The sequence below is a fragment of the Pleurodeles waltl genome, chromosome 3_1 (genome assembly GCF_031143425.1).
Source record: "Pleurodeles waltl isolate 20211129_DDA chromosome 3_1, aPleWal1.hap1.20221129, whole genome shotgun sequence".
NCBI classification, from domain to species: Eukaryota; Metazoa; Chordata; class Amphibia; order Caudata; family Salamandridae; genus Pleurodeles; species Pleurodeles waltl.
Window position 1 is genome coordinate 636,393,776 of NC_090440.1, and position 12,420 is coordinate 636,406,195.

General features: G+C 44.4%; 1 protein-coding gene across 1 annotated transcript in view; it reads left to right on the forward strand.

The window, feature by feature from the left end:
* LOC138284406 (mucin-2-like) overlaps window positions 1-12,420 on the forward strand; it is a 1,072,535-nt gene that overhangs the window by 69,356 nt on the left and 990,759 nt on the right. The window contains exon 4 of the mRNA XM_069223143.1: window positions 7,107-7,224. Within this exon, the coding sequence (XP_069079244.1) occupies window positions 7,107-7,224 (118 nt within the window). The remainder of the gene's footprint in view (window positions 1-7,106; window positions 7,225-12,420) is intronic.

The window sequence follows — 12,420 nt, forward strand, 5'->3', positions numbered from 1 at the left end:
GTGATCTGGTCTGACGTTCTAAAGTATTGGAGGACCAAGTCTCTGTCCCTATAATTTAGGAAGCGTGCTATTAGTGGTCGGGGCGGCGCCCCAGGGCGAGGCGGTCTGCTCGGAATTCTGTGCGCCCTTTCGATCACTGGTATTGTGCTAGGGGTCTGTTCTTTAAGTATGTTTTTCAGCGAGGTCTCTAAGAACACCTCTGCCTTAGGGGATTCAATACGCTCAGGGATTCCGAGGAATCTATTGTTATTGCGTCTAGACCGTCCTTCAGCTTCCTCGGCCCTACGTTGTAGTTGAGCTATGTCCAGTTCAATTTGTTGCATTTTAGTTCTCATATCTATTACTTCTGGCTGGACAGTTTTCAGCTTCGTTTCAGTGTTGTGGACCCTTTCTGTTAATTTGCGGTGGTCCGCGCGCAGCAAGGAGACTTCCAGTACTGTGGCGTTGATTTTCCCTTCCAGCGAGGACTTAGGGGGTCATTCTGCAGGGTTGCGGATGACGGAAGCACCGCCAACAGGCTGGCGGTGCTTCATAGCCCATTCTGACCACGGCGGTAAAGCCGCGGTCAGAAAACCGGGGCCGGCGGTTTCCCGCCGTTTTTGCCCCAGCTGGGCGAATCCGCCATGGCAGCGCAGCAAGCAGCGCTGCCATGGGGATTCTGACCCCCTTACCGCCAGCCTGTTTCTGGCGGTTGTCACCGCCAGGAAGAGGCTGGCGGTAACAGGTGTCTTGGGGCCCCCTAACAGGGCTCCGGACGGCTTTTCACTGTCTGCCTAGCAGACAGTGAAAAGCGCGACAGGTGCAACTGCACCCGTCGCACGGCCGCAACACCGCCGGCTCCATTTGGAGCCGGCTTCTGTGTTGCAGGCCTCCTTCCCGCCGGCCCAGCGGGAAAGTTGGAATGCCGGCAGTGGTCTTTTGGCCGCGTAGCGGCCAATTGGCGGTTCCCGTAGCCGCCCACCAGACTTGGAATGACCGCCTTAGTGTCCATTATTGCTTGCATGATTTTATCAAATTGGAGGGAATGCGTGCGTAGTGTTTCATTCAGCTGTAGAGATGTGGTCGATTGCATGTCCGCATGGCCAGTAGGCGGGGGAGGGTCTCCATCTCCCAGAGACCCCGTTTTGGGGTGTTTCGGTTTGACCATGTTTTTCTTGTTATCCTGCCCTGTTCGTTCTACTAGGGTTAGTAGCAGGATATTTGCTGGGAGTGTCCAACCATGCCTCCGGTCTCCACCCAGTGCGTCCTCCGATTCACTCGGCTTCAAGTTCAGAGGGGGGTTCCATATCCCGCTCTAATGTTGGTGTCCATTTTAGTTCCACCAAATTTACTCCGCTCCCGTAGGCTTGGGCCCAGTCTAGTTCACAGATGCCCCTTGCCGCGTAGCAGCCGTCGCCCCGACCGGTAAGCAGGACCCAGTTGGGCCAGGCACGCCGTGTAGTTCTCTTCGCCAAAGGGGGGCTGCCCGCAATCCAGAACCTCAAGCGATTCCGCAGTTGTGAGCAATGAGGGCTCCAATGGTGAAACCGGTGGGCTGGGGAAGGCCGCAGCAAGCTTGCGCGGCGCGGTCAATTAGGAGCAGTGGCTCCGCGATAGGGCCACAACGTCGCTCCCGCCGCCACGTCAGCAGAGCCTCAATGGGCGCTGGGTCCAGGGCTCTTCAGTGGCCATGCAATGGGAGCCAGTGATTCACCCCGCGAGGGCAGCGGGGCGGACCCCGAACGTCCCGTGCGGGCACCCACCGTTCTCGGTCTTCCACCAGGGCCGCACGGCCGGGCTCAGCCAGGGCGGGGCGCCCCCTCCAGGATGAGGGTCGTCCCTCGCTCTGCAGCCTCCGCGTCGAGCCGGGGGACACCAGCCAAGGGCCAAAGGGGTCAGACACCCTTCCGTTCCTCTCCCGGTTCAGTGTGCAGCACGTCCAGGCGGAGTCCGCGACCCCGGGCAATGGCGCCGGCTCCGCCCCTTCGTCTCCGGCTCCTCCCCGCGCGCCGCGCCTTCCTGGGCGCAGCTCTCCCGGAGCATCCACCGGTGTCGAGCAATGTTTCCGCTGCCAACCCATGCGCTTTGGGGCAAAGCAGGACTCAGGATTTTGGTGCAACGGTGGGCTGAGAGCGGAGCTCTTCGATTAAGCCTCCGCTCCGGCCGCCATCTTGGCCACGCCCCCCCATCTGACGCTTATTGATTTGTAATTTGCTTTGAATCTGCTAAATCCCTTCTACTGTGCCCACAATTACTTCACAGTTCAAAAATGAAACGTTGTCTTCATTCTCATTATCCATGCTCAATGTGTGGCAGAAATGCAGTTATCTTAAAGCCTACCACCCTGAAACATCAATGATTTGGCATGTCCACAGTCTTGAATGGCTGAATCAAAGTACTTGACTTATGTTAGCAAATTGTGTTTATTTACTAATACATTTGTTTAGTCTTCTGTGAGAATGTAGATTATTAGTTGGGGTGGTTGTGAAACCTCGTCAAGTAATAATGTCACTATTCTGTATCAGGTTCAGTTAGGTAATGGGTAGATGAGACACAGGATAATCAAGCTTAGCTCAAAGGAAACACATTTAAAGCACTTATCAGTACTACAGCAGTTAATAAGTCAAAATCACAACAACAATCCCACTAATAAATCCAAATAGTATACATTTTAATGAACAAATAGACACTGAAACAACAAACAACAAATATTGGATCAGGGGAATCAGAGATATGATTTTCAAAAGTTTTAAAGCATTCTAGCACCAAAAAGCTCAAAGCGCGAACCACGGGTATCTGGACCTGCTAGACCATAAGTTAAGGCTGACCGTAATGGCCTGTAGGACAGACAGACCAGGTTCTTCCCAGAAAAAAGTTTTGCTTCTGACTTGGGGCCTGATTTAGTGTTTGGCAGATGAGTTTCTCCACCACAAACGTAATGGGTATCCCCTCCACTGTATTACGATGTTCATAGGATATCATGCAATTGTAATGCGGTAGACAGGATACCTGTCACATCTGTGATGGAGTAACCCCATCCGCCAAACTCTAAATCAGGCCCTCAGTCTTTTTTCTGTAGGAATCATCTTGTCGGTTGAGCAGACTGCCGCCTATATCTAACGGGCTGTTTGACAACAGCGGGGTACTGCTCGGCATTGGTCCTGGTGAAATCCTCCAAATTGTTCTGGAAGTCGATATGTTTTCAGCTTAACAAACTGGCAAATGAATTTGACTGGCAATGCATTGTTGCGACTGCAGTTCAGCTGCAGTCCTGTGGTAGCCTCTGGTTCTGTCCACCTTCACATTCTTAAGGGCACTAGAGTACACTATAGAGCCAGGACCTTTTTTAGGCACCATTCGGTGATTTAATCTCATACAAGTCACCATACAGGACCAGGTGAAATCCAATTGGAACTGATCAGCTTGGTTCTTCTTTGTTGGGGGCTTTTTGTAGGATTTGTGTTCCTTGAGCTTAACAGGAGGCATGAAGTCCTTGGAGTTCATTCTTCTGTCCTGGCTCCAAGTGGGAGCAGTGGGACCAGCCCTGGAGGTTACTTTCCACATTCAAAACAGCAAGCTCAGTCCTTCTGACTTCCAGTCTTTTGGTTCAGCAGGTGCCGTCCTTTGACTGTTTTCCACAGGTCCAGCAGTGTTCTGAGGAAGGTTGCCAAGAGTGCCACATTTATGTCCTGTACTAGTGGGAGTGACTCCCTAATCTATAATGAAACAATTCCCAGGGCAAAACCAATTCAACATATTTTCTAGGGTTTTGACCCTAAACAATTCCACAGTGCCAGGCTCTGTAAAAATCCAACATGGGAGGATATGTGTTCCCTTGGTAAGACCTCTGGGCACACCCCTGAGGTGTGTCTAAAGAAATAAGGAACTTCTCCTACAGAACCAGTTGTGGGACAGGGTCTCCACCCACTGGAATTGGGACCACTCTGCACACTTGGAAAATGGCTTGAGCAAGCCTACATGTAAATTATATCTGCCAATGACAGGAGCTACCCCTTTAAAGCTTGTAGAGTTGCTGGCTATATCCCCATGCCATCATTTGAATAGGACATCAAACCTCCTCCCATCACAGGCTTATTTGCTCCCTTTCCTGAGAGTAATTCACACATCCCAACAGACTGCTGTTGGGGATTATATCAGAAAGGCTAGAGGCTTGAGGCAGGAAAATGCCAACTTTCTAAAAGTAGAAAGGTAATTTAAATTTCATCATACTTGATTATAAATTCCTAATAATTTGAATACTTGAATCATGAGTCTAGCAATTCCCAAACCAAAGTTAGGGCCTTATGATGTAACCCAGTGCTTTTCTATCAGAGAGCCAGCCTTGCTAACTTGAAAAACGATTTTGCAGATTTTTTACTGCCAGAACATGTAAAACCTAAGAGCACATGCCCATTATTTTAAATACCATCACCCTGCTCTACAGGAAATTATGGCCTACCTTAGGGGTGACATACCATTATTAAAAAATGTTTTGGTCTGGCAAAAGGTGTATTTTGCTAGGTCAAATTGGCAGTTTTAAAACTGCCATGCTAAGCTGCAGTGGCAGGCCTAGAGACATGTTTTCATTTTCTCACTGTAATGGTGGCACAATCCTTGCTGCAGTCCCTAGTGACGTTTAACTTTCAGACCCTGGGAGCACAGTAGCATAAAATAGGGACTTCTAGGTAACTTAAATATACCAATCCGTTATCAGCCAATTGCACATATACTTTATCAGTCTGCACATATAAACTGGGCACTAGGCATCAGCTCCACAGTGTTCAGAATCAGTAAACCAGCACTAAATTCATCAAAAAGTGGGGATAAAAGAAGGCATGTGTTAGACCAGACAGCCTTAGGGTAGTCATCTCCTAACTTTTGGCCTGCCTCCCAACACTTTTGCTGGTTTTAGGACTCTGCACACTTTACCACTGCTAACCAGTGCTAAAGTGCATATGCTCTCTCCCTTAAACATGGTAACATTGGTTCATTCTCAATTGGCATATTTGATTTACTTACACATCCCCAGTAAAGTGAACTACGTGTCAAAGGCTTGTATATTAAATGCTACTAGTGGGCCTGCAGCGCTGAATTGTGCCACCCATAGAAGTAGTTCCTTAACCGTGTCTCAGGCCTGCCACTGCAAGGCCCGTGTGTGCAGTTTTACTGCCACTTCGACTTGACATTTAAAAGTACTTGCCAAGGCTTAAGCTCCCCTTTGTCTACATATAAGTCACCCCTAAAGTAGGCCCTAGGTGGTAACCTATAAAGCAGGGTGCTTTGAAAGTAAAAGACAGGATATGAACATATGTGTTTTATATGTCTTGGTAGTGAAAAACTCCTAGGTTCGTTTTCCACTACTACGAGGCCCGCTTCTTTCATAGACTAGCAATGGGACTGCCATCAGATACTTTTTGAGTAGTAGATTCTGTTCTGAAAGGGGTAACCAGGTCATATTTAATATGGCCAGAATGGTAATAGAGAATCCTGCTTATTGGTGTGGTTGGATTTAATATTACTCTTTTAGAAATGCCACTTTTAAAAAGTGAGCATTTCTCTGCACTTGAACCCATCTGTGCCTTACAGCTTGTCTCCAATCAACGTCTGGTCTGGGCTAGCTTACAGTTACCTTGTGCATTTTACCCAGACAACCACAAACACAGGACAGTCACATCTGCATTCATCTGCATAATGAATGGGTCATCCTGACACTTACATTTCAAAGGCCAGTGGCCTGCCCTCACGCAAAGGACGGATAAACCTCCTACTGGGATCCTGGCAGACAGGACTAGGCTGAAAGGGGAAATTGTGCACTTCAAAATCACTTCAAAGGCATTTTTCGGAATATAAACTTAATCTCTGAACCCACCAGCTAAGACACTTCTGGACCTACACTTGCACCCTGTCAGAAGAGCTGTCTGGCTGCCCAAAGTACTCATCTGGACTGCTTTGCTGAGAATGTCTGCCACCCTGCTGGTGCCCTGCTGCCCTGCTGACCTCTGACTTTGCTGGAAGGACTCTCCCTTCCCCAGAAGTGCTCTCCAAAGGCTTGAATTGAGCTTGCCTCCTGTTTCTGAAGTCTCTGGGCCAACAAAGACTTCATCTCTTCAAGAAACTCGTTGAACGTCAAGAAATCAACGCAACAACTGCAGAAATTAATGCAAAGACTGAATTGCGACGGAAAGTTTGGTGCATCGCCTATCGGATCGATGCAGCGCCTGTTCCTTCTTCCAGTGTGTCAAGGATTTTCAACGCATTGTCTCTGGGCATCAAACTATCCCCGCATCGCAGTGAGAAAACAAGACTGCATGCTGAAAAACGACGCAAACCCTTGCAGCATAGAAAGAAACAATGCATCGTCTGTGCCGCATCAGAAAATCAACTCCTTATTTTTCCACGCATCTCCTCCTCTTGCAGTCTCCAAGCGTCGTTATTTTTGATGCATACAAGGTACTGTGTGTATCAAAGAAACAAATGTTTATTTCTATGGATTGAGACTCTTTCGAAACTTTTATAAGTGATATGTCAACTTGTGCTTTTTTGATCTTTGCCGATTTTTCCTTATTTTATTCGGATAAATATTATCTATTTTTTCTAAACCTGTGTGGTGTATTTTTGTGGTGTTTGTACAGTGTTACTGTATGATTAGGTGCACAAATACTTTACATATTGCCTTCTAAGTTAAGTTTGACTGCTCAGTGGCAAGCTACCAGATGGTGAGCACAGGATAATTTGAATTGGGTTATTACTTCCCCTGACTAGGATTTTAATTCCTACTTGTACAAAGGTGTATACCTCTGTAAACTAGAGCCCTCATTTCTACCAGTATGATCATGCAAAAAGAGCTTTTCCTCACATTTTTAAGGTAAGAGATTTGGGATTTTAAATCCCTGCTGGAAAGTGGCTAGATTGTTTCTAGCAGTAGCATTCTTGACCTATGGGGACAAAAGAGCAGGTCAAATCACAACATAATTGGCAGATACAGTGGCACTGAAAAGATGGACATATAAATAAACACTGTGATTCAGTTAAATGATCTCTCCAGTTCTGTACTCCCCCACACACACACACACACATCGGTCAAGCTCACGTCAACCCCACGTTTAACTTTCTTTCTTTGGCTGCAGGATTGAAAAACTTCCTTCCATCCACTCCAGAGTCCAGATTGAAAAAAACGATCTTCATACGAAAGTGTCTTCAAAGATAGGAATCGACTTCAGATGGCATGACGATGGAAGCCTCCTGGTAAGAAAAACCTTTTATGTTAAAAGATTAATTTTGTAGTTTTGAGTTCGTGTTCATTTTGTCCTACTCGGTGCTTTGATACCTTTTAAGACTTTATAAGGAAGCCCCTCATACCAATACATTTTGGGTGTCAACATGTACACGCTTTAAATGGGCTAAACATCCAGTCACTTTGCTAAGCAAGGTATTTAGGCTGGCACAGGTTGTCTATCTAGAACCCTTATTCATGAAGTATTGGCTCTAGCGTTCGATGTTTTCTCTGTTAAGTTTTAAGTTTCAAAAACCAGAATAGGGATATCACTATTTGTAAATCAAATAAAATATGCACGTTTGACAACGCAGCCACATTGCAAAACAAACCTGACACGTATCCACCACAAACGAAATAAAGACTTGATCACGAAGAAATCCGATGATTTGTAATTGAAAAAAGGGGCCATTTCCTAAGCGTTGAAGCAAAATCAACCGCTCCAGAACAGTTTTATACAGTATAATCAGGGATACTGGAACTAAGCCATTGTGCGTCCGCTGTGATTTTCGCATAGTTGTAGATTTGACGCATTTGCCACATGATCTATCACCTGCCGCATACGCTTCAGATTTAAAAAAAATAGTTTCTAGCTTAAACGGTTCAAACGATAGTAAAGATGCAGTGACATGCTTTGCCGCACAGTGAAAGGCCCGTTTCAAAGCTAGATTTATCACCTTTTTGTTGCTTATTGCTATAATTGAGTATTAAAATGGTACTAATGAGGTGCAACCAATGCCTAGGGTTATCAAGTTTAAAAATGACAACATAACTAGGTAATACTATTCTAAAATGTAATGCATTATGCCACATAATTTGTCTTTTCTTTGCCACACAATATATTCATCTCTTCCGCATGATTTGGCCCTCTCCTGCTGCATAATTCCAGTGGCCCTAAATGTAAGATTTCTGAGAGCAGTAAGCTACAATAAACAGGCAAAGGAATGGTTGCTCTATATACCTTAAATTATTTAAAAAAACACCACCAACAACTTCTTTCAGGAATATCACAATTGATGTAATAGGGTCATTGTAGCTGCTGAAATTGATTTTAATGTAAAGTATAAGTGTAAGCGTTATCATAAATTAAAACCAGGCTTAAGAAATGTAAGCACTTGTGTGTCTTTTATGAAGGTACTCAGTTTGCTGCCTTCCTCAAAACATGAGCTGGGTTTTCACTAAATTCCAAACTCATTCACAGCAGTCTCATTGATTGTCGTTAAATACACCTAAGGCATCAGTTTAGTAACAAGAGGCATATTTTTCGAGGTTCATTTTTCCCATTTTCACCACAAGGCTTAATATTCTTCCTGGAGACTCTTAATACATTTCATGCATTGCTAGAAATCACCATAACCCTACATTCCAGTGCAAAACCAAATATGCACAGTGCCAGCAAAATAATGTAGAATGGAATTATTGCTTTGACACTCTCCCCTAGTCCGGACAGCATCATCAGTGTGAGAAGGAGGTTTTTTGGTGACACCCCGTCATATGCAGGTGTTGTTGTATCTCAGAGTCACCAGTGGATGCGTCCCCCTGCTACTGTTGGCCCCTCCTGCGGGTTTCAAAAACCCCGCTGTGCACAAGGCACATCCTTACAACATAGTGCAAAGGTACATTTGCACTGACCAGCATAGGATTTGTACTAGAAGAATTCCCTTCCAGTATAAAATCCTATGTGTAGTCAAACTCAGAATTATCCCACGCTGTGTATGAGCGCTGTGGACTGCAGCACATATGCAATACATCGTTTTTTTGACAATCGAAATGCAATACATTTTGTTTGACAAATAAAAACAGTTCCCCTTGTTTGAGTCTCCTTCAAGTAGTCAGTAGTTTTTGACACGAAGTCTCGTCTTGCTATCTTAGTGGATTGGGCTTTCTGTCAATACCAATGGGTGTTTGAGCTGATCCTGTAACACACGTTTGATGCAAAGCAATGCAATCAGCGTTGTGCTAAGATATTGTACTTTTCAGCTCAAAACACCTTTTGTTCTGAATAATACAAAGTATGTGTCACTTTGCACTAGTGCAAACTCTTTTTATATGTGGGCATTAGTTTCTTGTCTGTGGGCTGATCATCACCTGGGCTGAAATGGCACAGAATGCAATGTAAGTCGGCAGTCAGCCGTACTTAGCCGACCACTAATTCCACCACTTGCTCTCTGATACATTTAGAAAAGGGAGATTTTTTTTCTTTCTTCTGTATTTATTTTGATATAGAGGGGAAAGTTTGTCCAATGAAATTAAAAATGTTAGCCACACAAAAATGAAATCTACTTATAATATTTTGAAACATAAACAAATAGTGAAACTTTTTTAATCATTTCTAAAATTTGGGGTTTGTCCAAACAACATTTTGTAGACTGGTTGTGGGGAAACAGAGCATAGTTGTAAAAGCCTTCAATTATAGAATTTTCACAACGGACAAAGACAGATCTTTAAAATGTGGATTGGGAACCCGCTTCTTTTTAGGGAACTCTTTTGTGTGCACTGGGATCTCTGCAGTTGATGAGGTATACAGTATAGCAAAATTGAAATGAAACAAAGCTTTTTACTACCTCACAGATTGTGTGTAACTATGGCTCCACAGGGAAACAACTTTCCTATTGGTCATGATATCTCTTCATTGTGATTTCACCTTGCTGCTCAAATGTAAATTCTTGCATCCTGATTTTGGTTAAATAACGTTTATTTAAGCAAATATAAGTGAAAAATGGCATTGCATAAACCATATTTGCAGATGTGCAGAGTATAATATGCTATTATCCTTGTTAAAGTAAAGGTGGGGCATCATGGCTCAATGTAGGCATGTCACAGACTCTCCCCACATTCAACAATCGTAATAAAGAGCACATTACACTTCACACATTTGCATTTATACCATACCCGGTGGCCAATACCTGCCATGCGCAGAGGGAGGATGTCCACCCCCAGAGCAGCGAGGGGTTTGGTGCTAGCCTTCTGATCAATCCCCTCACAGTCCATGTCCAAATGCTGTTAGGTGAATTTTATCAAAAATCCCCAGTAATTCAGTGCAGAAAAAACAAAAGTTGAAGTGACATTATAATTACATATGGTCATAAATCTAACCTTCTGTTAAAAAAACACAGAAATGCCCTGTAAAAAACTTTAAAGTGACATTCTAGTTAGGTATGGTAATAAGATCTTACCTTATGTTTAAAAAAACCTAAAACATCAAAGAAAAAGCAACGATTAAGCTGTTATTATACATATGAGTTGAGATAAAAATAAATGATTGAAATTCACCAAACATACTTGACCTAGCTAATTATAACTTGTGTCACTGCCAAGCACTGCTGATGACCTCATTTATTACATCACTCATGATGTTGAATGGCATAACTGACGGCATCACTGATGACATCTCAGTGAAAACCATGATGACATCACTGATAACATCATACAATCATTGTGACCATTGTCCTAGAGCATTTGTGGTTTTGAAGTAATTCAGCATGCTACACCGATGACCAATTTTCTCTTCACCTTAATTGGATTACCCTCATAAAGACTTCACACGATCCACCATTTTAAATCAAGAGGTTGACAAGTATACATTTGCTACTAAAAAGATACATTTTGACAGGCCCTACACTTAACCCTCTGTTAGAAATGGGGTCTCTAGTTGGCAGTCAGTTTACACACTGTCCAAGTAGGAATCCTCACTCTAGTCAGGTAAGGGAGTCACACACCTAGGATAACCCCTGCTTACTTCCTTGGTAGCTTGGCACAAGCACTGAGGCTCATCTCAGAGGCAATGTGAAAAGATTTTGTACAAACACACACAGTAACACAGTGAAAACACCCAAAGAAAATCCACACCAGTTTAGAACAATAACCAATATTTATCTAAATCAAACAAGACCAAAATAAAAAATATCCAACATCCACAAACAAAGATATGAATTTTTAAAGTAAAAGGAGTCTTAATCCATAGAAATCAATGAATGTTTTGTTTTAGCACAAAATACCTGGTATGCACCAAAAATAAAGCTGCACAGGCAATTGTGCGTCGGAAAAGCAAGCAATGCGTCAATTCCTTACTTGCAAGTGAGGTTGTGCAGTGATTCTTCCTCCGCTGGGTAAGCAATGCATCGATTCTTTCCTCGCAGAGAATGGATGCGTCTCTTTCCAGGCAGGCAGCCTCAGGTCCATGTTGAAGGGTTGACGCCCAGGGATGATGGATGCCTGGAGAATCCAGACGCACAGTAGTGATGAATCCGAGCTGAACTGGCGATGCATCAGTTTCACCGGCACTGTGTTGATTTTTCAGCCGCGGTGCAGATGCTGCACATATTTTTCTGCCACTCGGCTCTAGTGCTTGGATTCTCACCATGGGTTACCAGCTTCTCCTTTCAAGGGCCCAGGGACTGGATGTGGCACCACTTGACAGCGTATGGTTTTCAGCAATAGAGCCCAGGTGATAGCAGATGAAGTCTTTGATCGCCCTGGGACTTCAGAACAGGGGGAAAGCTCGGTCCAGGCCCTTGGAGAAACTTCACAAGCAGGATTCCAGAAAGCAAATCTAGTCCTTTCCCACTCAAGGCAGAGACAGTAGCAGCAGGCCAGCACAGCAGAGCAGTCAAGCATCAAGCTCTTCCTTTTGGCAGAGATTCCTCTTGATCCAGAAGTAATCTACAGTTGTGTGGTCAACAGTACAACAGTACAATACTTGTACACATCTCTGCCTTTGAAGTAGGTAATCTTCAAAGGAAAGTCTTTGTAATGCACAAGAACCTGCCTCTTCCTTGCCCTTCCTCAGGCACACACTAGGGGATTGGAGACTGTATTGTGTGCAGGTGTAAGCTCCTCCCTCCCACTGTAACCCAGGAAGACTCATCAGGATATTCAGGACCCACCTCAGCTCCCTTTGTGTCACTGTCTATAATGAATTCACTAAGAGCCCAACTGTCAGTCTGACCAAGACGTGGATTCAGCAGCCAGGCAGAAGCACATAATGGTTAAGCAAGAAAAGGCCACTGGCATTTTTAAACTTACAATCTAAAAAACAACTTCACCAAAGGATGTATGTTTACATTGTGAATTCAGAGACCCCAAACTCCACATTTCTATCTGCTCCCAATAGGAAAATGCACTCAAAAGACATTTAAAGGCAATCCCAGTGTTACCCTATGAGAGAG